Below are 24,312 nucleotides of genomic sequence, written 5' to 3'. Positions count from 1 at the left end.
CTATTAGAGGAATTACGGTATTTCACCTGCCTGGTGACTGTGTGCATGTGTATCTGTGTGTTTCTCTAGGCGTTCAGGCCCATGTCTTACTGATAGCAGGGGCTATCCCTCCTACGGATCCTGGTCCTGGTATATTTCCCGCTACAGCGGCCGCCTGAGCCGCTGCTGCCGCCTGGGCTGTGGCCGCCTGCTGCTGCATCTGTCTGTGGCACTGGCGAAGGTCAAACACCTGGGGGGCGGGGAGGGGAGAGAGAGCACATGCATAATTCATCAGATTCCCTTGACGTTTCTGCCATTTCTGACCGATCATGTTACATGGCCGGGAACACGGCTGGCAGGCTGCGTCGTCGTGGTTTAATGATCATCGGCTGCCGTTTGACCGCTCCCACCTACCGGGACAATTGTGTGGCGACTAGATTAAATGCCATGCTCTGCCACTGAATAGGCTGAATGTTTTTCCTCACTTGCGTAGAAATACTAAGTTCATTAACACTTTGAGTGCCAACGACGCTATATGTCGTTAGTTCATGCAGACCGTTGAATGCCAGCGACGACATATAGCGTTTGTTTGTTGTTTTTATTTATTATTATTAGCGATTTGAATTCATATTTCATCAATCTAGTCTCACGTTAGTGCTGCAAACTCTCTGAGCTCCATTGGGAAAATACCGCCCCCTATTGTCTCTCCCTGTTGTACTGCACCCCAGTACAACAGGGACAACATTTTACTTATCCGGCAAGCCATCCGAAGAGATCCAAGTCTTCGCCGACCCTCAGAACAGCGTGGAATCGGTATTTCCAGTACCCAGCGCTGTGTGTGCGCTGATCAGGAAATGAGAATAGATTTTTCAGCTTGCTTCTCTAGCGTGCATAAGTACACATATACTATCGATAATCTAGCGTTTATTTGAAAACGATTCATAAATAGGCCGAAAAATTACAACGTTTTTTGTGTATTCCAGAATATTCCAGTAAAGGCAGTTTATCACAGAATCTTTATATTTTCCTGAAACTTTCAAGAAAACAAGGGTTTTTCAAAATGGTATAAAACGGAAATTAACCGATTAAAAAACAATCCGTTTCGACAATGTTGACTGCAAACAAGTCATTGATAAGCGACGGTCAGATTAGACACAGCCATAATTTAAGACATAGTTTATGCATTCACAACGCTATCATTGAAGTGGGTGCTGGCTAGGCTTGGGCGGTATCATTTTTTTCATACAGTCATACCTTGCCGACATAATACCCCGGTATGGGTATTATGACGGTATGACTTTCATTTTATATTGAAACACGTCGACATTAGGGCCGTTCTTCCAACCTCGAACCTAAATTCCTTAGCAACCCGTGTTACCAAGTAAACAAATCACGGAACGATAGCCAGTTAGCCCGCACCAGCCAGGTACTACTAACGTTAGCTCCCAGTTCGATAGCCAGTTAGCCCGCACCAGCCAGGTACTACTAACGTTAGCTCCCAGTTCGATAGCCAGTTAGCCCGCACCAGCCAGGTACTACTAACATTAGCTCCCAATTCGATAGCCAGTTAGCCCGCACCAGCCAGGTACTACCAACGTTAGCTCCCAGTTCGATAGCCAGTTAGCCCACACCCGACAGGTACTACTAACGTTAGCTCTCAGAACGATAGCCACATAACCCTCTGCTGGCGCGTGCTGTGCACTACAATCAACTCCGTGTCAGTGTAATAGCAGTCTGTGACGTCATGGTATTGAGAATGATACCGGCGGGATTTCGAAATATCCTGGTATACCGTAATACCGCCCAAGCCTAGTGCTGGCATTCAACCATGTTTTGAGACGGGGACCCGTGGCACTGGAAGTGTTAAATACAAGATTCATCATCAGTGGACATTTTTATAGAAGATTACTCATGTTTTCCACCATCGACGAAAAACACCTCTTCAAACAATATCTGAAATAAAATTAAATAAATTATATTATTAATTAATATTATGTACCTTACTACTATACTTATAAAATGGTGCATTTATATAGCGCTTTACAATTTTTGTTCCTCACATTTGACCCATTCACTCACACAGACTGTGGAGGCAACCATGCAAGGTGCCAACCTGCTCATCGGTAGCAGTTAGGGTTTAAGTGTCTTGCTCAAGGACACTTCGACACGCTGCCGGGAGGAGCGGGAATCAAACCGGGAACCTCCGAGCAACTGTTACCCCTCACCTTGATGAGGGGTTATGGTAGATTTCTCCTACCTTTATATAAGCGTTATGGTATATTTCTCCTACCTTTATATAAGCGTTATGGTATATTTCTCCTACCTTTATATAAGCGTTATGGTATATTTATTTCACCTTGATGTAAGCGTTATGGTAGTTCTCCTACCTTCATGTAAGCATTATGATAGATTTCTCTCACCTTTATATAAGTGTTATGGTAGATTTCTCCTACGTTTATATAAGCCTTATGGTAGATTTCTCTCACCTTTATATAAGAGTTATGGTAGATTTCTCTCACCTTGATATAAGCATTATGGTAGATTTCTCTCACCTTGATATAAGCGTTATGGTAGATTTCTCTCACCTTGATCTAAGCGTTATGGTAGACTTCTCTCACCTTGATGTAAGCGTTATGGTAGACTTCTCTCACCTTGATGTAAGCGTTATGGTAGATTTCTCTCACCTTGATGTAAGCGTTATGGTAGATTTCTCTCACCTTGATATAAGCGTTATGGTAGACTTCTCTCACCTTGATGTAAGCGCTACACCCCTTCCTGACAAGCAGCGACGCGAGCGAGCGTGATTGCGAAAATGATTAAAATGTATTAGTTTCAATCAGACTATCCTGATCTGCCGCGAGCGACAGCGAACTGAGCGGCGATGTCGTTCCCCCCTCAAATATTCGCTCGCTGTGTCTCTAGTTGAGCGATTACTCGTCCGAGTCCCGCCCCTAAACATTTTTATTGGTTGAGAATCGCAGGCTGCTTTGCCCCCTGTTCCTGGTAACACACAGACACACTCAAACACGCGCCACGTCATATCAGGACAGTGTCGCGCGCGATTTCGTCCCTAGTTCGCTCGCTCGCTGCCTGTCAGGAACCGGTGTTATGGTAGATTTCTCTCACCTTGATGTAAGCGTTATGGTAGACTTCTCTCACCTTGATGTAAGCGTTATGGTAGACTTCTCTCACCTTGATGTAAGCGTTATGGTAGATTTCTCTCACCTTGATGCAAGGGTTATGGTAGATTTCTCTCACCTTGATGTAAGTGTTATGGTAGACTTCTCTCACCTTGATGTAAGCGTTATGGTAGACTTCTCTCACCTTGATCTAAGCGTTATGGTAGACTTCTCTCACCTTGATGTAAGCGTTATGGTAGATTTCTCTCACCTTGATGTAAGCGTTATGGTAGACTTCTCTCACCTTGATCTAAGTGTTATGGTAGACTTCTCTCACCTTGATGTAAGCGTTATGGTAGACTTCTCTCACCTTGATCTAAGCGTTATGGTAGACTTCTCTCACCTTGATGTAAGCGTTATGGTAGACTTCTCTCACCTTGATGTAAGCGTTATGGTAGATTTCTCTCACCTTGATGTAAGCGTTATGGTAGATTTCTCTCACCTTGATGTAAGAGTTATGGTAGATTTCTCCTACCTTTATATAAGCGTTATGGTAGATTTCTCCTATCTTATAAGCGTTATGGTAGACTTCTCTCACCTTGATGTAAGCGTTATGGTAGACTTCTCTCACCTTGATGTAAGCGTTATGGTAGATTTCTCTCACCTTGATGTAAGCGTTATGGTAGATTTCTCTCACCTTGATGTAAGAGTTATGGTAGATTTCTCCTACCTTTATATAAGCGTTATGGTAGATTTCTCCTATCTTATAAGCGTTATGGTAGATTTCTCTCACCTTGATGTAAGCGTTATGGTAGATTTCTCTCACCTTGATGTAAGCGTTATGGTAGATTTCTCTCACCTTGATGTAAGAGTTATGGTAGATTTCTCCTACCTTTATATAAGCGTTATGGTAGATTTCTCCTACCTTATAAGCGTTATGGTAGATTTCTCTCACCTTGATGTAAGCGTTATGGTAGATTTCTCTCACCTTGATGTAAGAGTTATGGTAGATTTCTCCTACCTTTATATAAGCGTTATGGTAGATTTCTCCTACCTTATAAGCGTTATGGTAGATTTCTCTCACCTTGATGTAAGCGTTATGGTAGATTTCTCTCACCTTGATGTAAGCGTTATGGTAGATTTCTCTCACCTTGATGTAAGCGTAATGGTAGATTTCTCTCACCTTGATGTAAGAGTTATGGTAGATTTCTCCTACCTTTATATAAGCGTTATGGTAGATTTCTCTCACCTTGATGTAAGCGTTATGGTAGATTTCTCTCACCTTGATGTAAGCGTTATGGTAGATTTCTCTCACCTTGATGTAAGCGCTGGGGTAGATTTTGTGCACAGCATCTCCAGGAGCGCGGCCCGCCTCTCTGTCCAAGTAGTAACTCTGAACAAACACTGCATGGTCGCTGAGGCAACGCACCCACACATCCCCCTCACCCTTGCACTCCAACTGGACACCTTTACCGATGTGGAGCCTGGGAGAGAGAAAGGGGGAGAGAGAGAAGGAAGGAAGGATGGCGATGGCGAGAGAGAGTAAAGGAAAACATGATGAAGAGACAGAAGGAAAGAGGTAAACAAATGAGATACGGCTGATCTATTCACATGAGATTGAGATCATTCATTTTATATGAGGGGTGTGATTGTGTCATGATGTGACGAGTGGTTCCAGCTGTTGGGAGACACCTACTGATGCGATGGAGCAGATTAAGTGACATCGGCACCCCAAATTCAAATTGACCAAACGTATCTAAAGACACTCCAGTCTCAAAAACCCAAGTATGTGATCATCCGAGTCAATCACGACCCCTGAAATCTAAATGAAGTATCCAGCAGGGGAATTAGGGCAAGGATGCATAACATTGTATGTTACATTGCCTGTCTCAAAAGGTCGAAATCAGTTGTTACTCCTATTTTTACTTGTAAGCTAATGATTTGCTGGCAAGGATAGTTTGAAAATGGCTTTAAAGGCCCCATTAAACAGCATGCAAAGCAGCTGTTTGCCGTGGATTTATGCATTTTGCAATGAAACAGGATGGTGGGACTTAACGTGGGGGAGGGTCTTGATTGGAACATTAATCCAAAGTGGAGACACTGATGTGACCCTGCACTCTACTGTTGAGGACTAATGACGATGAAGTTTAATATGATGGGAGGGCTCCATCATTTTCAAACCGATGATCATATTTTATTTCAAGGATTTTTTTTTATGTACATCCCAGAGTAAAGGATGGGTCAGTGACAAAAACATAGATAAATAAAAATGTATATAAGATTTTTTTTGAAAATACAGTAGTCTTTTTATTGGCATCCTGGGACACGAGGTAACAAGATGAGAAAAGTCATTTTTCACATCATGTGATCATTTCAGGAGGAATATTTCACCCAAAAACAGACAAGTGTCACCTGGCTCTCTCGATGGCCTCGGTCCGATGCACATTACTGAGCTGACCCAGACAGAAGCGGTCGCCCCCGGAGGGATCCACGTAGCCGTCCACCGTTACGACGGGGCAGGTCGACGGCACTTTGAATGTCTCGCCCACCTGCACGTCCATCTCAAAGTAGGCGATGGAGCACCAGTAGTCAGGCGCTGTAGGACAGAGTGATTAACGTCACATTATAACAAGTGCTGGGCTGATCCGAGTACCTGTGAAAGGTCCCATATTTTGCTTTATTTTTCACTATTTGGGCAATTTTAATAAAATTCATTGTTATGTATTTTTAGTCAAGTACTTTGGTGGACCACTTTCTGCCCTTCCAGACTCCAAGCTGTTTTTGGCTGGGCTCTGCCCATACTCTCAATGCACTTTGATTGACAGTCACCGACCTGCACTAGCAGATAAGAGAAAGAGAGAGAGAAAGAGAAGAGAGAAAGAGAGGAGAGAGAGAGAGGAGAGAAGGAGAGAGAGAAAGAGAGAAAGAGCTCCCAATCCCTCCCACCCATTCTAACTAGTGAAGCTGCTGTCTTCTCTGTGTGTGACTGGGGAGGGAGGGGGGGAAGAGGAGGAGAAGAAGAGAGAGAGAGCGAGAGCGAGAGCCCCCACCCCCCCAGAATCCCTCCCACCCATTCTAACCAGCGAAGCTGCCGTCTTCTCTGCGTGTGACTCGGTTGGCTAGCTAGCGCCTAACGTTACGTTAACGTTACAAGGGTGCATTGCAAAGCTTATTAGAAGCATTGAAGTTTTTACTGCACATAGAAACAGCGCGGGGGGAAAGCTGGGATTTATAAGCACTCTGGAGCTATGCTGTCGAACACTTTTGAGGAAGTGCTGAACAGCTGAAGGTCTCTACTGTCAAAACCGCTTCCGCATTATTTCCACTCGCTCCGTTTTGATCATAATTTCAACGTATCACAGTTGATTGTGGGTGGGTGGTGGCAGATCAGCGCCTATTCACATCAGTGAGCGAGTCAATTCAGAATGGTTTGGTTCAGTGGGGGAGGTTCTTGTCTGAGCTGAACTGAAGAAATGGGACTGGGTAGAGATTTCACATCTCGTCAGTGGTGGTGGTACAGCCCCACATTGCTAGAAAACAATGCAAACCACTGGAAAATACCATTTATAAGATAGGGGATCTTTAAGTTATAGACTGCGTTGCAACGCACAACATTAAACCATTAATATTCGAGATATTCCATTTTTGTGTTGGGTCATATAACACAGCATGTCCCACTGACGATAACCCAGATTTGCTCTTATCCTGGCGATGAGAAATCTGTGACAAACCGATATTACCCACGATACGGAACCACCTTATAACATTTACAGTGTATGGAGATGTTCTGTTCCCATGAGAATACAATTCTCCATTTACTCATGTCAACTAACACGGACACATGCTTGTTAAACATCTTGTTCAACATCTCATTCCAACATCACGAGTAGTAATATGTTGTTCCCCTCTTTGCTGCTGCACTGGCCTCCCGTCACCTGCGAAGGCTTTCCCACTAGATACTGGAACATTGCTGCAGGGATTTGCTCCCATTCAGCCACGAGAGCATTAGTGAGGTCAGGCATTGGTGTCGGCACTGTCGGGCGATTAGGGCCTGGCTCGCAGTTCATCCCAGCCGTGTTGGATGGGGTTGAGGTCAGGGCTCCGCGAGCGGGTCAGTCGAGTTCTTCTACACCCGTGTCGACAAACCATTTCTATATATGGACCTCACTTTGTGCGCGGGGAGCACCGTCATGCTAAAATAGGAGAGGGCCTTCCCCAAACTGTTGCCACCAAGTTGGAGAATAGTCTAGAACGCCATTGTATGCTCTGTGGCATTAAGATTTGCCTACTCTGGAACTAAGGGGCCTAAGCCTGAACCATGAACAAACAGCCCCAGACCATTAGGTGTCCGCATACTTTTGCTCATTAGATTGGAGATTAGAGACTAGAGTCATGTAGTGAATATTATATTATATGGGGATATTGGTAATTGGGGTATAAGGGGGCTTTCACACTAGCCATTCGGGGTCGAATCAGAGCGTGATCACACCAAAATAGGGGTGATGAGAACGCTCCCCCCCCGTCCCTGGGGACGCTGATTCGCTCCAAACCTGGACCGCTGGAATAGGTGGTATCAGGTGCAAACCAGCGTCCCCGACGACGGAGCGGGGCATGGTGTGCAAGCTTACTGTAATGCTTTCATGCTTGCTTGAATTTTGGGCAGATAAAAACATACAGCAACAACTGGACAATACCCACAAAAATTATATTTATGGGCAATTTGGAGAGTTCAGACCTCAACCAAACAAGCATGTTGAGCCTCACGGCTCAGTGGATGAAAACTTCGAGATGAAGCCACGTTACAAGCCCAAGACTTCCCTGGCTCGCATTAGGCCTGGCAATTTTTTTGCCATTGCCATGTCTATACATTGGTTTCTTGTTCGAATGCATTTATTTCTATAGACCAGTGGTGCCCAACCAGTCGGCCGTGATCGACCGGTAGATTGCAGGCTGATTTTCAAGTAGACCGCGAGAAAATTTTTATATAACATCGAGTATGTTGTCACGTCTAGGGCTGTCTTAAATACTTCGAAGCTTTGTTCGATGGCACGAGCTTCGAACATAAAAAAAAAAAACGAAGTTAAAAAAGAAAAGAAAAAATCCTAAATCTTGCGCCTCCATTCCAATGAAACGAAAGTAAGCGGCGCCTTCCCGCCTCCATTCCAATGAAACGAAAGTAAGCGGCGCCTCGACTCCACCTCTCTACAACAAGCACGTGGAGATTATCTGTGTTGAAAACAACAAGGACATGTGCAGCAGACATGTCGACGAAGAAGTCATCAGACGTGTGGTTACACTTTAAAATATGCAAAGACAATGCCCAAAAAGCAGTGCCAGATATGCCAGAAGAAAATGGCATATCACAACTCTACAACAACTGTAAGTATCGTTGTACACGACGGCGACGCCACACAAAACATTAATAAGGCTATGCCTATGCTACTATGACTAATGTGTTACCAAGTTGGCTAATTTAATTGTAATCATCTGCTTTTGTAGGTGCATTGTCTGATATAATTATAAATTATAAATTAAATATAATATAATTGTTTGCTTGATAGACGAAGGTTGCAACATAATTATGTAATGTCATGTCGTTGGCTGTGAGAGCAGCCCCACTGCACCCAGGCAGCGCAGCCGAGTGAAACCTTGTTGGCTGCGTCAGTCACGAAAGGGGCTACTTAATTAATTAATCCAATCCACTTTATTTATAGAGTACATTTAAAAACAACAAAGTTTACCAAAGTGCTGTACAAGTCCCACAACATAAGATAAAAAAAAAATATATATATATATATATATATATATTTAAAATCGAAGCTCGGCCCCGAAGCTTCGATTGCCAAATAAAGCTTTGAAGGTCAGCCCTAGTCACGTTGCGGCTGAGCTTTAGCGCAGAGCTTTCCTCTCATTTCATTATAGACACAGACCAGCGCGGACCTTCAATGACATGAAATATAATTGACGCGAGCAATGGGCTAACGTTAGCTGCTAAGTTATCCAATAACTAGGCTAAGCTAACTAGCGTTAGCCACTAACCCTGGAAAACGCTCAAAGCGGACTCCACAACACCAGTTCCATTAGTGAGAAAAGGGGGTGGGTTATATTGACAAGGCTTGACAACAGAGGTTCAAATATAACTTCATATTTATTGGTTACTCGTTTCTTTATATCGGGCATTCAGTTTCCATCACCATGTGTTGACGGTCGAGTGTGACATCATCGCCTACGGCAGCTTACACGCTCAAAACGCAAACCGTAAACAAAACCCGGAGCGAACCAAGACTGCAGTGTGTACACAAACCAGAGGGGGGAGAGGGAGGGGGGGAGTTCGCACTCAAAGACGGAGCGAGGACGGAGCGGAGCACCCGTTCCTAATGAGAAAGCCCCCAAGAGTGCATGGTAATAACTTAATCCGCTCCCAGATCTTAGCGGGGATATGAGCTAGTGAATAACGCATGCGTGTAAACGTCACCCAATTTAGGAATTGGAAGTTACACAAATTTGAAAGCAACATAAATTGTGTGTGTAAAATATATGTTGCACTCAACCTGTGAAAGTTGTGGCTTTGACTCAAGTCAGTAACGCTACACAAACCCATCACTCAAATACAGGCGAGACTTGTAGATCCAGCCTTGTAGCCCTGAGGGGGATAACGTGTGGGCAACTTTGAGGTAATAGAGATTAGAGATGTTCCGATACCATTTTTTTCATTTCCGATCCGATACAGATACCAGAGTTTTGGGTATCGGCCAAAGATTTTTTTTTACAGCTACAGACACTGTTTTACAGATAGTTTTTTTTTCTTCTTTTTTTTACAGTATATTACTAACCCTGTGATATGATTGCCATCATTGTTGTATGGCCTGGCTCAGTTAAACCCTTTGTAAAACATGAACAAATACATACAGAGAATGAATGCCATGATAGAACTTTCTTTTATTATCAAGTTTGACAGTCAGTCATAAATTAACAAGCACGTTAGCACTTAGCATGTGATAAGTTGCGAGTTGCGACCATGTACCCGTATGTGCCAGGGACACTTTTGTGGACAAACCGACTGACAAGAGCTATAGAGCTGCGGTCGCAGCTAAAAAGAACATAAATAAATAGGAATAACAATTCCTTTAAAAAAAACTGTTATTGCAGCCACAATTTTGTAAAATAAGACATTTAAATAGTACAGAAAAACAGTAGTGGTACATCAACTTAAAAACAAAACATTCGAAATAAACGAATTACAATTACAGTGTAAAATAAATTTCCCTCACGTCAATAACAGTCTGGTTGGGGTCAGTTATCCTCACCTCCTCAATAACAGTCTGATCAGTCATCCTCACCTACTCAATAACAGTCTGATCAGTCATCCTCACCTCCTCAATAACAGTCTGATCAGTCATCCTCACCTACTCAATAACAGTCTGATCAGTCATCCTCACCTCCTCAATAACAGTCTGATCAGTCATCCTCACCTACTCAATAACAGTCTGATCAGTCATCCTCACCTCCTCAATAACAGTCTGATCAGTCATCCTCACCTACTCAATAACAGTCTGATCAGTCATCCTCACCTACTCAATAACAGTCTGATCAGTCATCCTCACCTACTCAATAACAGTCTGATCAGTCATCCTCACCTACTCAATAACAGTCTGATCAGTCATCCTCACCTCCTCAATAACAGACAGTCTGGTTAAGAAAAGAGCAGCAGTTACACACACAGTAAACAAAAAATAAGTTCACATTGAGTAGGAACTGAGTGAGTATTGCTCACAATTTAAAACTTCCAAGAGCAATTGCTCTTTTATACTAACAGTACAACATCAATAACAGTCTGGTTGGGGGTCATTCTCACCTCCTCAATTAACAGTCTGGTTAAGAAAAGAGCAACAGTTAAACAGTAAACAAAAAATAAGTTCACATTGCACTTGCAGTACTAGGAACTGAGTATTGCTCACAAACTTCAAGAGCAATGGCTCTTTTATACTAACAGTATACAACAGTAGTGTGCAACATCAACAACAGTCTGGTTGGGGGTCATTCTCACCTCCTCAATAACAGTCTGGTTAAAAAAAAGAGCAGCAGTTAAATCAAATCAAATAAAATGTGCAGCAGTTACACAGTAAAATAAAAATAAGTTCACATTGCACTTGAACCGAGTATTGCTCACTATTTTAACTTCAAGAGCAATGGCAGGTTCTTCTTCAAGAAGATGAGCATTTCTGCTCTCTCTCCTCCTAGCCTGTTCCTCTTTGCATCGACAGTGTTGGAGGCTGTGCTGAACAGTCTCTCGCTATCCACACTGGTACAAAAAGCACAGAGAAATTGTGCAGCAGTTGCAGCCAGGGTGGGAAACCAAAGTTGGTTGCCTCCCCAGTACTGGAATGAGCCGTCTGAGCGCGGGATAGTTTGCTCTGTCAAATATGTCTGTATTTGAACCTGTGTGCTTGTGCTTGAGCTAGTACTTGCCCTGCCCCCACGTTCATCATCATGCTCCTGCAGGATCTCCTCGAACAGGCCCTTGAAGCTGCTGCTTGGCTGTGCCTCCATACGTGGGGCCTTTTCCACTGGCTCTGCTGCCTCAGCTGTGGTCCTCCTCGTCCTCAGTGACGCCTCCATTTTGTCAACCTCTTGGTTCAGTGCCTCCTTTGCATGCTGGATGCTGCCTGCACTTGTGAAGTATCTGAAATATAACAATATAAAAAAAACATTAATAATTAAATAAATGTCTAAAATAAACAACCTCCTCCAGTAGCTCTTGATGGTGACACATAGGTTAATGCACTAGTAAATAAATAGTAATGTATATGAATGATGCATGTGCATAAAATAATAACAATGCAATGTCTATTATCTAGAACACCATTTCTAAGTTTTACTTTTGTTTATAATATTTACAATTGTTTGTTTTCTAAATGTAGACTAGGATATTATTGTTGTTATTGTATAAAGTAGACTATGATGCAACATTTTTATATGTTGTTAATTGTTTGTGTAGCCTACAGTGAATCTAAAACATGGCCAGTGTATGGACATAGATGTGATTCAAACAATAACAATTAATAAAAATGTAATTCAAATGTCAATCATGTTTCATACTTAGCTAGCAAGTTTTCTAGCCTAGCCAAAATATAGCCCCGTCACTACTTGTGTTATTTAAATATTCATATTTACATCCACATTCATTTCTAACACAAGAACTATTATATTTAATAAGCATACTATTAGACATACCTGTCTTTGAAACGCGGGTCCAGGAGAGTGGCAACTGCATACAAGGGCTCATCCTCTATGGTTTGGAATCTTTTCCTGGCAGCCTCTAGAAGGGTAGTTTTCATTGTTTTTATACCGGTGTCCTCCGGGTTCTCCCGAGCAAGCAGCCGTTTCAGCACCGTGACAGAGGGGATCACTTCAGCTGCAGAGGAGGTGGAGGAGCAAACCTGTCTCGTCAGCTCTTCAAATGGAGCCAGAACAGCGATGGTTTTCTCCAGCAATGCCCACTGGTTGGCTGTCAGGGTCGCTGGCAGGTCATAGCCAGCTACATACGATGAAATAGACCGCTTCTGCTCCAGTAGACTCTAGGCCATATAGAGCGTGCTGTTCCACCTCGTCGCTACGTCTTGGTGCAGACGTTTGGTGGGCACTTGGAGGTCTTTCTGGATGTCCCTCCAGGCGTGTAGTAGCCAGTGGCAAGTGTTTAAAATGCCCAACTATTTTCCTACTATTTGCCAGCGCATCGCTCACACTTGCTGGGATAGTAACCCTTCGTGCACCACCAGCTGGATCGAGTGGGCAAAGCATCCCAAGCTTGACACGTCCAGCTCGTCCATCGCTTTCTTCATGTTGCTTGCGTTGTCGCGCAAAACAACATGAACGTTGGACTTGGGGATGTTCCATTTGGCCAACATCCCTTCAATTGTTTCAGCAATTGCAGTGCCAGTGTGTGACCCACGGAATTCATTTGCTTGCAGCACCGCACTTTTAAGAGCTAAACTTGTCGAAGCCGTGTCCACCCAGTGTGCGGTTAAACTGAGCAAAGACATTGGGCACACGTCGGAGCTCCAAATGTCAGTTGTAAAACTAATCGCATGAACGTCTTTTAGTGTTCCTGAAATGTGTTCCCTCACCGTCTCATATAGTTTGGGGAGGGCAGTTTCAGAGATATATTTGCAACCTGGCAAATTGTACCGTGGCTCCAAATGTTCCATTAAGCGGCGAAATCCCACGTTTTCAACGACCGACAGGGGTTGGTCGTCCAGAACAATAAATTCGATGAGTTTGTCGGTTATCATTGTCGCTTTTGGGCTGTCTTTTTTGGTACTTTTCACGTCGCTGGAATGCGGTTACCAGCGTTTGTTGCTGCAGCTCTTCACTTTTTTCCCCCTTTGTTTTGATGAACTCTGCATGCTCTTTCACGTGATGAGTCTTCAAATGCTTTATTAAATTGCTCGTATTGAAATTGGCAACACTTGTGCCACCACTCGAAACTAAAGTCTTGCATATTTTACACGTCGCCGTTTTAGTGGTGGGATTTTCCAGTGTAAAATATTCCCAAATGACTGAATTCTTTTTTAGCTCTGCCTCATGTTACACCCCGCTGGCGCCGCTCGTGTCGTTTACCTGTGAAAAAAAATGAAAAGCTGGGCGTGATAAATGACGTCATGGTATCGGAGGCGACACTTTCGGGGTATCGGCCGATACCGATACCACCATTTTAGGCAGTATCGGCGGCATTTCCGATACTGGTATCGGAACAACTCTAATAGAGATGGATAATATTATGCTCAGCAGGGTTGTGGATTAGCCAGCAACTGGGATAAAATCATTGTAAAATAACATAAGTTGGCTCATACTTGTTTATACTTTATGTGCCTTGAGTCGACTATGTTGCATGTGTGTGAAATAATCTACTGGCTAAGTGCAATAATATACTGCTGAACTCATGACTAGATAATCTTTTCATATATACATTCAAACTTGTTCAAATATGCTCATGCGTGTGTTGATTGCTTCTGGTGATTTTATCTATATTGTATGTACCACTGAGGGACCGCACAAAAGTTTGTTTTGCTGCTATGCAATGACAAATAAAGACATCATTCTATTATATTATATTCTACAAAGAAGGAGGAAAGTATAAATAAAAAGCACTGTTCATCATAAACTGACAATCTACATTCAGATTGTGTGTGTGTGTGTCCTCTTACCTGGATGATTTGATATGGGAGGTTGGAAAGCCAACTCATTGTGAACAGGCCCTATGAGAGACAGAGAAGTATTGCTTTCAAAAAGAGAGACAGTGACCGGGATCTTACTGTGTTAACCCTTTCACTACCACACAACAGAAGGTTAACCTTGCACTACCACACTACAGACGGTAACCGTCTGTAGTGTGTTAGTGAAAGGGTTAACCTTATGTAGTGTGGTAGTGAAAGGGTTAACCATTTGTCGTGTGGCAGTGAAAGGGTTAACCTTCTGTATTGTCGCAGTGAAAGGGTTAACAGGGGGAATGGAGTATTTGTGCTGTGTGTACCGTTCTGATGGTTCAGTGGTTTCAGGGAATGTGTGTGTAACGTTCTGATGGTTCAGTGGTTTCAGGTGTGTGAAACGTTCTGATGGTTCAGTGGTTTCAGGGAACGTGTGTGTACCGTTCTGATGGTTCAGTGGTTTCAGGGAACGTGTGTGTACCGTTCTGATGGTTCAGTGGTTTCAGGGAACGTGTGTGTACCGTTCTGATGGTTCAGTGGTTTCAGGGAACGTGTGTGTACCGTTCTGATGGTTCAGCGGTTTCAGGGAACGTGTGTGTACCGTTCTGATGGTTCAGTGGTTTCAGGTGTGTGTACCGCTCTGATGGTTCAGTGGTTTCAGGTGTGTGTACTCACAGTAGTGGCCCGGGTGGGACATGGGAGGGTGATGCTGCAGATGGCCATTCTGATGGTGGGGCATGTTGGGGGTGAAGGTGCTGTTTCTAGACCAGGCAGAGCCAGCATCTGGTGAGACCAGGCACAAGAGATAACACAGTGGAATGAAAACACATCATCTGGTGAGACCAGGCACAAGAGATAACACAGTGGAATGAACACACATCATCTGGTGAGACCAGGCACAAGAGATAATACAGTGGAATGAACACACATCATCTGGTGAGACCAGGCACAAGAGATAACACAGTGGAATGAACACACATAATCTGGTGAGACCAGACAAGAGATAACAGTGGAATGAACACACATCATCTGGTGAGACCAGGCACAAGAGATAACACAGTGGAATGAACACACATCATCTGGTGAGACCAGGCATAAGAGATAACAGTGGAATGAACACATCATCTGGTGAGACCAGGCACAAGAGATAATACAGTGGAATGAACACACATCTGGTGAGACCAGACACAAGAGATAACACAGTGGAATGAACACACATCATCTGGTGAGACCAGACACAAGAGATAACACAGTGGAATGAACACACATCATCTGGTGAGACCAGGCACAAGAGATAACACAGTGGAATGAACACACATCATCTGGTGAGACCAGACACAAGAGATAATACAGTGGAATGAACACACATCATCTGGTGAGACCAGGCACAAGAGATAATACAGTGGAATGAACACACACCATTTGGTGAGACCAGGCACAAGAGATAATACAGTGGAATGAACACACATCATCTGGTGAGACCAGGCACAAGAGATAATACAGTGGAATGAACACACATCTGGTGAGACCAGACACAAGAGATAACACAGTGGAATGAACACACATCATCTGGTGAGACCAGACACAAGAGATAACACAGTGGAATGAACACACATCATCTGGTGAGACCAGGCACAAGAGATAACACAGTGGAATGAACACACATCATCTGGTGAGACCAGACACAAGAGATAATACAGTGGAATGAACACGCATCATCTGGTGAGACCAGGCACAAGAGATAATACAGTGGAATGAACACACACCATTTGGTGAGACCAGGCACAAGAGATAATACAGTGGAATGAACACACATCATCTGGTGAGACCAGGCACAAGAGATAACACAGTGGAATGAACACACATATGGTGAGACCAGGCACAAGAGATAACACAGTGGAATGAACACACATCATCTGGTGAGACCAGGCACAAGAGATAACACAGTGGAATGAACACACATCATCTGGTAAGACCAGGCACAAGAGATAACACAGTGGAATGAACACACATGGTGAGACCAGACACAATAGATAATACAGTGGAATGAACACACATCAGCTGGTGAGACCAGGCACAAGAGATAACACAGTGGAATGAACACACATGGTGAGACCAGACACAAGAGATAATACAGTGGAATGAACACGCATCACGCACTCACACACAGACTCGTGGCTAGTAGGGCTGTCTTAAATACTTTGAAGCTTCATTTGATGGGCACGGGATTCGAACTGGAAAATAAAATTTGAATATATTAAAAAATGAATTCAATGTTTTTTTTCATCCCCCCTCCCACCTGCAAAATCTTGCGCCTCCAATGAAATGAACGCCATACACCTCATTAACTCTGCCTCTCTTTGTTAACTACAACAAGCAATGCTGTTTGTTATTTAAGATGAGGTCGGACTCGGCACTGACAGATTTGTGTTCATTGTGCTGCTTTTATAAAGCCTCAAATGGCGGCTTACAATATTTCATAAAAGCAAAGTGTTTAGTTTGTCTAAGATTTAAAAAGGTTTAAACTTTACAGCACTGACAATTGTCTATAGTATTTTTTATAGTGTCCCGACCCATATAAAAACATGTCTTAATAAAAAAAATTGTCAAATTCTGCCTTTGTCTCTATTAACTACAAATATTTATATAATTTTTGCTTTATAGACGAAGGTTGCAACATAATTATGTAATGTAATGTTGTTGGCTGTGTAACGGAGAGCAGCCGCCCAGGCAGCGCAGCTCCCGACTCATTATTAATTTAATGAATTAATCCAATCCACTTTATTTATAGAGCACATTTAAAAACAATAAAGTTGACCAAAGTGCTGTACAAGTCCCACATTTTTTTTTTTTTTATCTCGAAGCTTCGGATTAAAATCGAATCTCGGCCCCGAAGCTTCGACAGCCAAAAAAAGCTTTGAAGGTCAGCCCTACTGGCTAGGGATACAACAATTAACCAATTTCACTATTAACGTGATTAAATACGCGGTTGATTAACCGTAAGCATTTTAGAAGCTACGGTATCTATGTCTACAGTATTAAATTATATTTTGGCTATTTTCTTAGCCAAGCTCAGCGACTGAATTATTCGTCTTAAAAACACAGACTGAATACTTTCATGGCGCAACTTACTCCCGGATCCAACAGCAAGGGCGGGGAAGGCAGACGTAGAGGCCGAGGCCTCTGTGGGGGGCAGCAGGGTGGAGGGGCCGAAGGACTCCGGAGGGCCAGAGCGGCTGCCGGAGGGCGGGTGCTGGATGGTCTGGAGGGAGTGCCCCCCATCGATGGAGGGCAGGCTGGGTTGGCCGTCAAAATCATACTCGTCCTTCACCATTAGCCCTGAACTGGGGCCAGAGCTGGTCAGTGTGAGCCCTGATAGGTCTATGGGGAGAGGAGAGGGGGGGGGGGGGAGAGAGAGAGGGGGGGGGGGGGGGGAGAGAGAGGAGAGCGGGGGGGGGGGAGAGAGGGGGGGGGGGGGGGGAGAAAGAGAGAAAGAGACAAGGAGGGGGAGAGAGAGAAATAGAAGGAGGGGGAGAAGATGAGGAGGGTAGAAAACCTTTATACTCTCATCTATTCCTATATCTTATCAGGTCTGAGATATTGATTAGAGACTAGGGTGGGAGAAATAATTGATACTTGTGATCCAATCTTTTGCAATGCTACAAATTAACAAACAATTAGTAACAAGTTTAATTATATCAACTCTGTCTTTAAACCATGACATGTAACAACACTTGGGAGGCATTGTGCAGTGAACTGGTGTAAAAAAGAAAAGATAATAAAAGATCCCATCCAGATGTATTTTAAACACTTAGAAATGTTTCCATATTGAATAACTATATTTAATTGTTCCACTACATTGTTCAATAAATTACTGAAAATAGCTTAGCAGCATCTCTACACATTTACCCTCATTGAGAATGCAAGGAAATTGATACAAAATAAAATGGTATTTACTGGGGATGCACGATAATTATCGGGCCGATATCAGCAATTATAACGTCATCCCGATAAACCCGATAACGTTATAGCTCCGATAATATATAATACATTTTTTGGTTAACACTTTAAGTGCCGAAAACGTGTTTAGGCGTCTTTCCTAGCCATGCTAAAGTTGCCGAGGACGCCCTAACTCGGAATCATATTTCCCCTCTGCAGCCTTCACACACAGTTCTGAGCTCCTCTCAATCCTCTAGCGGTTCAAGAGCGCCATCTGGTGGCCGATCGGCAGAAGCGCCAAACAGGAAGTCATGTGGATGAAGTGGTGATCACCCATATTACTTCCGGGCACTCGCTAGGCGTCCCGGGACTCGAGCTCAACACAATACATAGCGATCCGTTGCCAATAACTCGATAAACAACATGATTTGGACGTATATACTATTATACAACCTGGAAATGGACCGGGTATTTCGACATTCCATAATGGAAAACTGTCTACCCCACGCTGATCGCCCAACGGCCCGCGGAGACTGGGGTGAGTTTTAGCGTGTAGTATTACCGTGTTCGACACTAACTGCTATGATGAACATTTGACCCACATTAGATGAATGGTATAACGTTGCCCACGGAATTATAAACGATCCCCCGCCCATCATCAGATGATACGTAGAAACTTCTAGAAGCACGTCCATTTGAAATTTTTCATCTTTCACCGATCGCTACCAAACTGTATTTGATCATCAATATAATGCATTTGGGGCTATAAATCACGTTCTGGAGAAAGCTGCAGAAAGAGATGAAAACATACTTATACTTTAGATCATATTTTAGTATGAATATGTGAATGAAAAAGTTTAATGTTCATACACCCTGAACAATACATATAGGACATTGAATGGGCCCTAATAATGGCAATCTAGCAATAGAATTTAAAAAGTTATAGCCCTGCAAAGAAGGGGAACTTCTCCATAGACAAATAGAGCTGGCAACGGATGGTATATCATGAATTTAACCTTAGGCAATCAAAGTGTTAAAAGAAATCCGGTGTGGGTGGATTTGGATGAAGGGCGCTTGTTTTTATTATAGCCTCCTCCCGTTTTGCCAGTACTGTGGTACGACAGATAGCGTGTGGTTTAGGAACAGGGAGTTTTTCACAAATCCAGCGCTCCCTTTCTTGGCTGTGACGTAGTCACGTTACATTCGGAGGCAGACAGTCGATCTGCCAATTACGTCCCACCGCTTGCACCCACCTCTTCTTCTTACCACCAATCAGAAGGTCTCGTTAGTTTATTTACCTCCGGATTGTCAGCCATTACTCTACTCGGAGCTCAGGCTAATAATGTTAGCTCCCCGCCAGCCACATTGACAAGTACCAGCGCTTATACATTACTGGCAAATGTCTTGTTGCACTTGTGGCAACGAGCGTTGTCAGCATCGACTTTAGTAAAATAGACTTTTGAACGTTTCGTTCTGTCCGCCATGATGAGAGCAGAGCTGTCTGTACTCGGCAGCACCCGTGTGTGTGTGTGTGAGCACAGCCCGCTCCTCGCGCAGGCAGAGACACCGAGGCAGGAGAGATATAGAAAACGGCCAACAAGATTAGTTTGCGACGTTTAAATTCCTCAAAAAAAAACTCCATAATTTCTCGAGTACCGATAGCAGTACCGATGACGTCGGAGCTTATAAATACTAAAAAAAAAATTGAAAAAAAATTATATATATATAAATTTAAAAAAAATTATAATACAATAAATATCAGTTATCGATATCGGTTATCGGCTTGAGGAGCATAAAGTTATCGGTATCGGTGTCAAAAAATCAATATCGTGCATCCCTAGTATTTACCAGGAATTCCAAGCCGGAAGCTTATATTTCTTCCATGACATGCCAGTACCTACTCAGCTCTCTGTGTAGCTGAAGCTAAAGGTGTCAAGTTACCACATATTGGACCGTGAAATGTTCGACCCATTAGCCACATCAGACATGCTACTTAGATTTCAGGCAAGGACAGAGAAGCTCTCCCTCTCCAGGGGAAGAATGTGGAAAAGGGTGCTCTGGTGACATGTTCTGCACAAATAACATTCTATAGTGACTATATAGTATAGTCCAAGCCATGCCTCCAAGAGGAGTTAACCATACAAAATAAATGTGTTTTTGAGTAGAGGGTCATCTGATCATTATGCATTCAATTGGATAAAAAAAATGTATTAGGTGCGACAAAGATCTTTAATAATTTAACTGTAACCTTAACACTTTGAGAGCCCACCACGACATAACACGCGTTATCAGCCCGCCCCCTGAATGCCCACCACGACAATTAGCGTGTTATTTTTCATATTCATATTTCATCAACCAAGTCTCTCGTTGGGAAACCAGCCCCATCAGGAGCTCAGATGTGAAAAAAGCACCCCCTATCGTCTCCCAGATGGTAATGCACCCTTTTGGAATGGACTCAATGAAAATGGATGAGAAAAGAAAAATTCGGAATCCACATTTTACTTCTCAGGCATGTAACCCGAGCCGACTGCAGTCATTCTGGTCCCTCAGAACAGCGAGGAATATGTGTTTCGAGCACCCAGCGTTGGATCAATAAAAGCGATCGATTTTTGGAATGGCGATCAGGAATTGGAATGATCTTTTTGGAGAACATCTGATCTGAGGTAAGGAATCTATTTTACAAGTCTTGGGATAATCAGAGTTGTATTCGCTGAGCTCTCAGCATTCGCCCTATGCGTGTGTGTTTTCTATCGATTTTCTATTATTTCATCTACATCATTTCATTGGGCTATAATTAACACAGCACAGGGATTCAGTGTCCTCTGATGACATCATGGGAGGAGATATTCAAACTCATCAACTCTCAATAACTGTCAAACTAAATGAACGTGTGCCAAACTGTTCAGAGCCTTGGGATATGTGAGATTATATGCAAAATAAAAATCAGCTTTGTTTTTCAGTGAAGTGCCCCTTTAATCATTATCGCATTTAATGGAATCATCGATTCCCACCCCTGTTTAAAGGCCGACCATTAACACTTTGAATGCCATCCACGAGTTTCTCGTGTTTACGTCAACGTTAACATTGGAGTGGATGTGGGCATTCAAGGGGGTAAAAAGGAAAACACGGCCGGCTCTGAAAGTGTTAAACACCATTAGGCTCCAAGGAGATCATCCCGCTCCTCACCTATACCAGGGGACACCACCCTCTCATAGTGGTAGGGGTTCACACAAACGCTGTCGCACTTGAGGTCGAAGGCAAACTGGCAGTACTTGACGTGCTTCAGTTCATTCTTGTGCAGGTCAGGCCACCTCCACAGCCTGGCATAGATCACATGAGGGAATCCTTTACGCCCAGCCACCTGGGAACAGAGAGGTCAGAGTAAAAACACAGGCCAGTTACTCATGTTTTATTTGAATTCCTTTATAAAAAAAATGTATTATTATTTATAAAAAATTTAAATAGGGTATATCCTGTATAAGACATTGGTATAATTGGTAATTTCGTTGGATATACACTGTATACGGTAAAATATTATTATATACTTTTTTTTGTTTTCTGTTTCTGTACTTGCATGTCATTTTAGCCACCTTAATTGTTAGTTTCATTATGCATTGTGTGTTGAGTACTGACTTTTAATAATTTTGTTTTGCAATAATAAAAAAGAAAAGAAGAAAAAAAAAAAAAAAAAAGAAGAGGACGAAAATTGACCAAAAACGCCTTCTAAAGTTCGCAAAAAGGTTTCTAAACAATGTTATATGCATCTCAGGTCCGTTCAGAAAGAACGTGTACAAGATTTTACACAGACGCGGTGTGATAGATATAGAAACTGCGTCGAACGGTGGCTTAGGTTACTTTGATCCAGGACAGTCATGATATGCAGCAAATTTGTATCAAAAATACTTTACCTTGTGATTCACAACCTGCAATATTAAAGATTTTTCAATTTTCAAAAAAAAAAAAAAAAAAAAAATGAAAGAGTGTGAAGAAAATGTGCTGTATTCAACAGGCTACTCAATAGTCGTCTTCCTGATGACATCACCCGAAGGAAATATCCTAACTTAAAACACACAATTACTGTAAAACAAATACCGTTATAGATATTATATACATTATAAAACCAGCTGTAAATTTTAGGTGATGTGCCGCTTTAAGCCTTAAATATTAACACATTGAGGGCCAGCCACGAGAAATCACATTATTTCATGCCATGCGTTGAGTGCCAACGACGAGAAATCTCGTTTTTAATCGTTATTTTTTTTATTAGCGATCTCCATTCATTTTTCATCAATCTAAATGTTACCATTGGGACTGGCTTTGAGCTCGAACAGGGAAAATACCGCCCCTATCGTCTCTCCGGAGGGTATTGCACCCATTGGATTGGAATGAAATGGATGGGAAAAAAAGACTCCGGAATCCACATTTTACTTATCAGGCATGTAACCGGAGACAATCCCATTCATTGCCCACCCTCAGAACAGCGTGGAATATGTGTTTCCAGTACCCAGCGTTAGGGCTGGGCGATATGACGATATTATATAAATATCGGGTACAGTTCATTAACTATACACTTTTTAAACGTATCATGGATATCGTGATGTTTTGCCCAAGAGGATTGTGTCGCGTCAATCTGGTCCACATGTTGAAACTTTTGAACAGCGGCGCCCCACACACACTACTGCATCAAAGTTACTACTTATGATAACAAAAGCATTCGTTTTGTGGCATTAACGTTATATAGTTACACGTTCAATAATAACATCAGCGTATTTACATAGCAACGTCCGAGGTCGACCTAGATATAGCAAGCATTAGTCGTTCATATCTCAGCCCGTGCTGACTCAGTTGTGCCCATTCTGCGGTCTGTTAATAAAGTTTTCAATCAGACAGATGTATGGAAAGGCTTTTATTATAACATCCGTTGCAGTAAAATCATTATGCCTCCAGTCGTTTAGTCGTCCTGCGGAGCTAAAAGCTAAACGTCGGCCGCGGGGCGGGGGAGCTACCATTGTTGTTGTCATTGAGCTCTCCAATGGCGGAAGTAAAAAATTAATACGCGCTTGCCGATTGGTGCTAAGAACAGCAGGGCGGGTGCAAGCGCTGTGACGTAATTGGCAGACTCGACTGTCAATCAAAATGATTCTGTTTGCCGTCTGAATGAATGAAAACGTTATTAACAGATTGCAGCATGGGTACAATACAGTACAGCTCAATACAACAACAGTGGACTGGAGGATTCAGACCTGGGCCCTGTTTCTTGTACCTGGATAACTGAGTTAGCCGGATAACTTTAGCTGGATAACTGGGTTAGCCGGACTTTCCGGTTTCATGTACGTGGATTTTCCAAATCACCATGACAACATATCCAAAAGTTTGAGCCTGGTCGAAAGCAGAGTTCAAGTTCAAGTTAGCCTGAACTATCGCCACGCCCCCGCAAAGAAGTGACAGCCCGTTTCCTGAAACTATTCCCACAGTCTACGATCTGCATTATACCATTCTGAATTACGTTTTTGTGCTCCATTCTTCCAGAGGGGGCTTTTGAAATGTAAAATAGACCCAAAATGCTGATATTAAATTCACTTTGTCCTAAATAATGCACGTTATATATACCGTGGCGACGGTGGCGCTCGCTCGTGCGATGTACACATGATGTGGTTATTTTAATTGTAACTGGGATTAAGATGTCTGATGAGATGCGCTGTTTGACGGATTTGAGAAATTGAATGAGCCGTTGACGTCACATTAATGAATGAGGATAAAGAGATAAACTTCATTCAAAACAAAGGATATTCTAAACACGGGTCTCTCGTTCATTAATGTATAAACAATGAATTTATCCCATCTGGCCCAGTGGCCCAGCGGTAGTGCTCAAGCCTGCCAATCCAGCGACCGGGGTTCAAATCCCGGTGTTTCCAATATGATTTTTTTGAATATAATATTAATGATTATACGCCAAAGTAGCCTGGTTTTAAGTTAAAATATTATAAATCTACATGCATTGAGGATGTCATTCTTTATATAGCTCTCAACGTGCACCAAATTGAATTATTCCTATATTGCAAAAAGAA

General features: G+C 42.8%; 1 protein-coding gene across 2 annotated transcripts in view; it reads right to left on the bottom strand.

Moving 5' to 3' along the window:
- The window catches only part of LOC311245046 (mothers against decapentaplegic homolog 4), a 38,843-nt gene that overhangs the window by 8,828 nt on the left and 5,703 nt on the right, over positions 1-24,312 (bottom strand). For both annotated transcript variants that reach the window (XM_084334808.1, XM_084334807.1), the window contains 7 exons: positions 21,431-21,605; positions 17,438-17,686; positions 14,981-15,088; positions 14,306-14,356; positions 5,511-5,694; positions 4,414-4,582; positions 91-229 (listed from right to left, as the gene is read on the bottom strand). In XM_084334808.1, the coding sequence (XP_084190934.1) occupies positions 91-229; positions 4,414-4,582; positions 5,511-5,694; positions 14,306-14,356; positions 14,981-15,088; positions 17,438-17,686; positions 21,431-21,605 (1,075 nt within the window). The remainder of the gene's footprint in view (positions 1-90; positions 230-4,413; positions 4,583-5,510; positions 5,695-14,305; positions 14,357-14,980; positions 15,089-17,437; positions 17,687-21,430; positions 21,606-24,312) is intronic.

Source organism: Notolepis coatsorum (genome assembly GCF_963971535.1).
Source record: "Notolepis coatsorum genome assembly, chromosome: 1".
Taxonomy (NCBI): domain Eukaryota; kingdom Metazoa; phylum Chordata; class Actinopteri; order Aulopiformes; family Paralepididae; genus Notolepis; species Notolepis coatsorum.
This window is presented reverse-complemented; position numbering and strand designations above follow the sequence as displayed.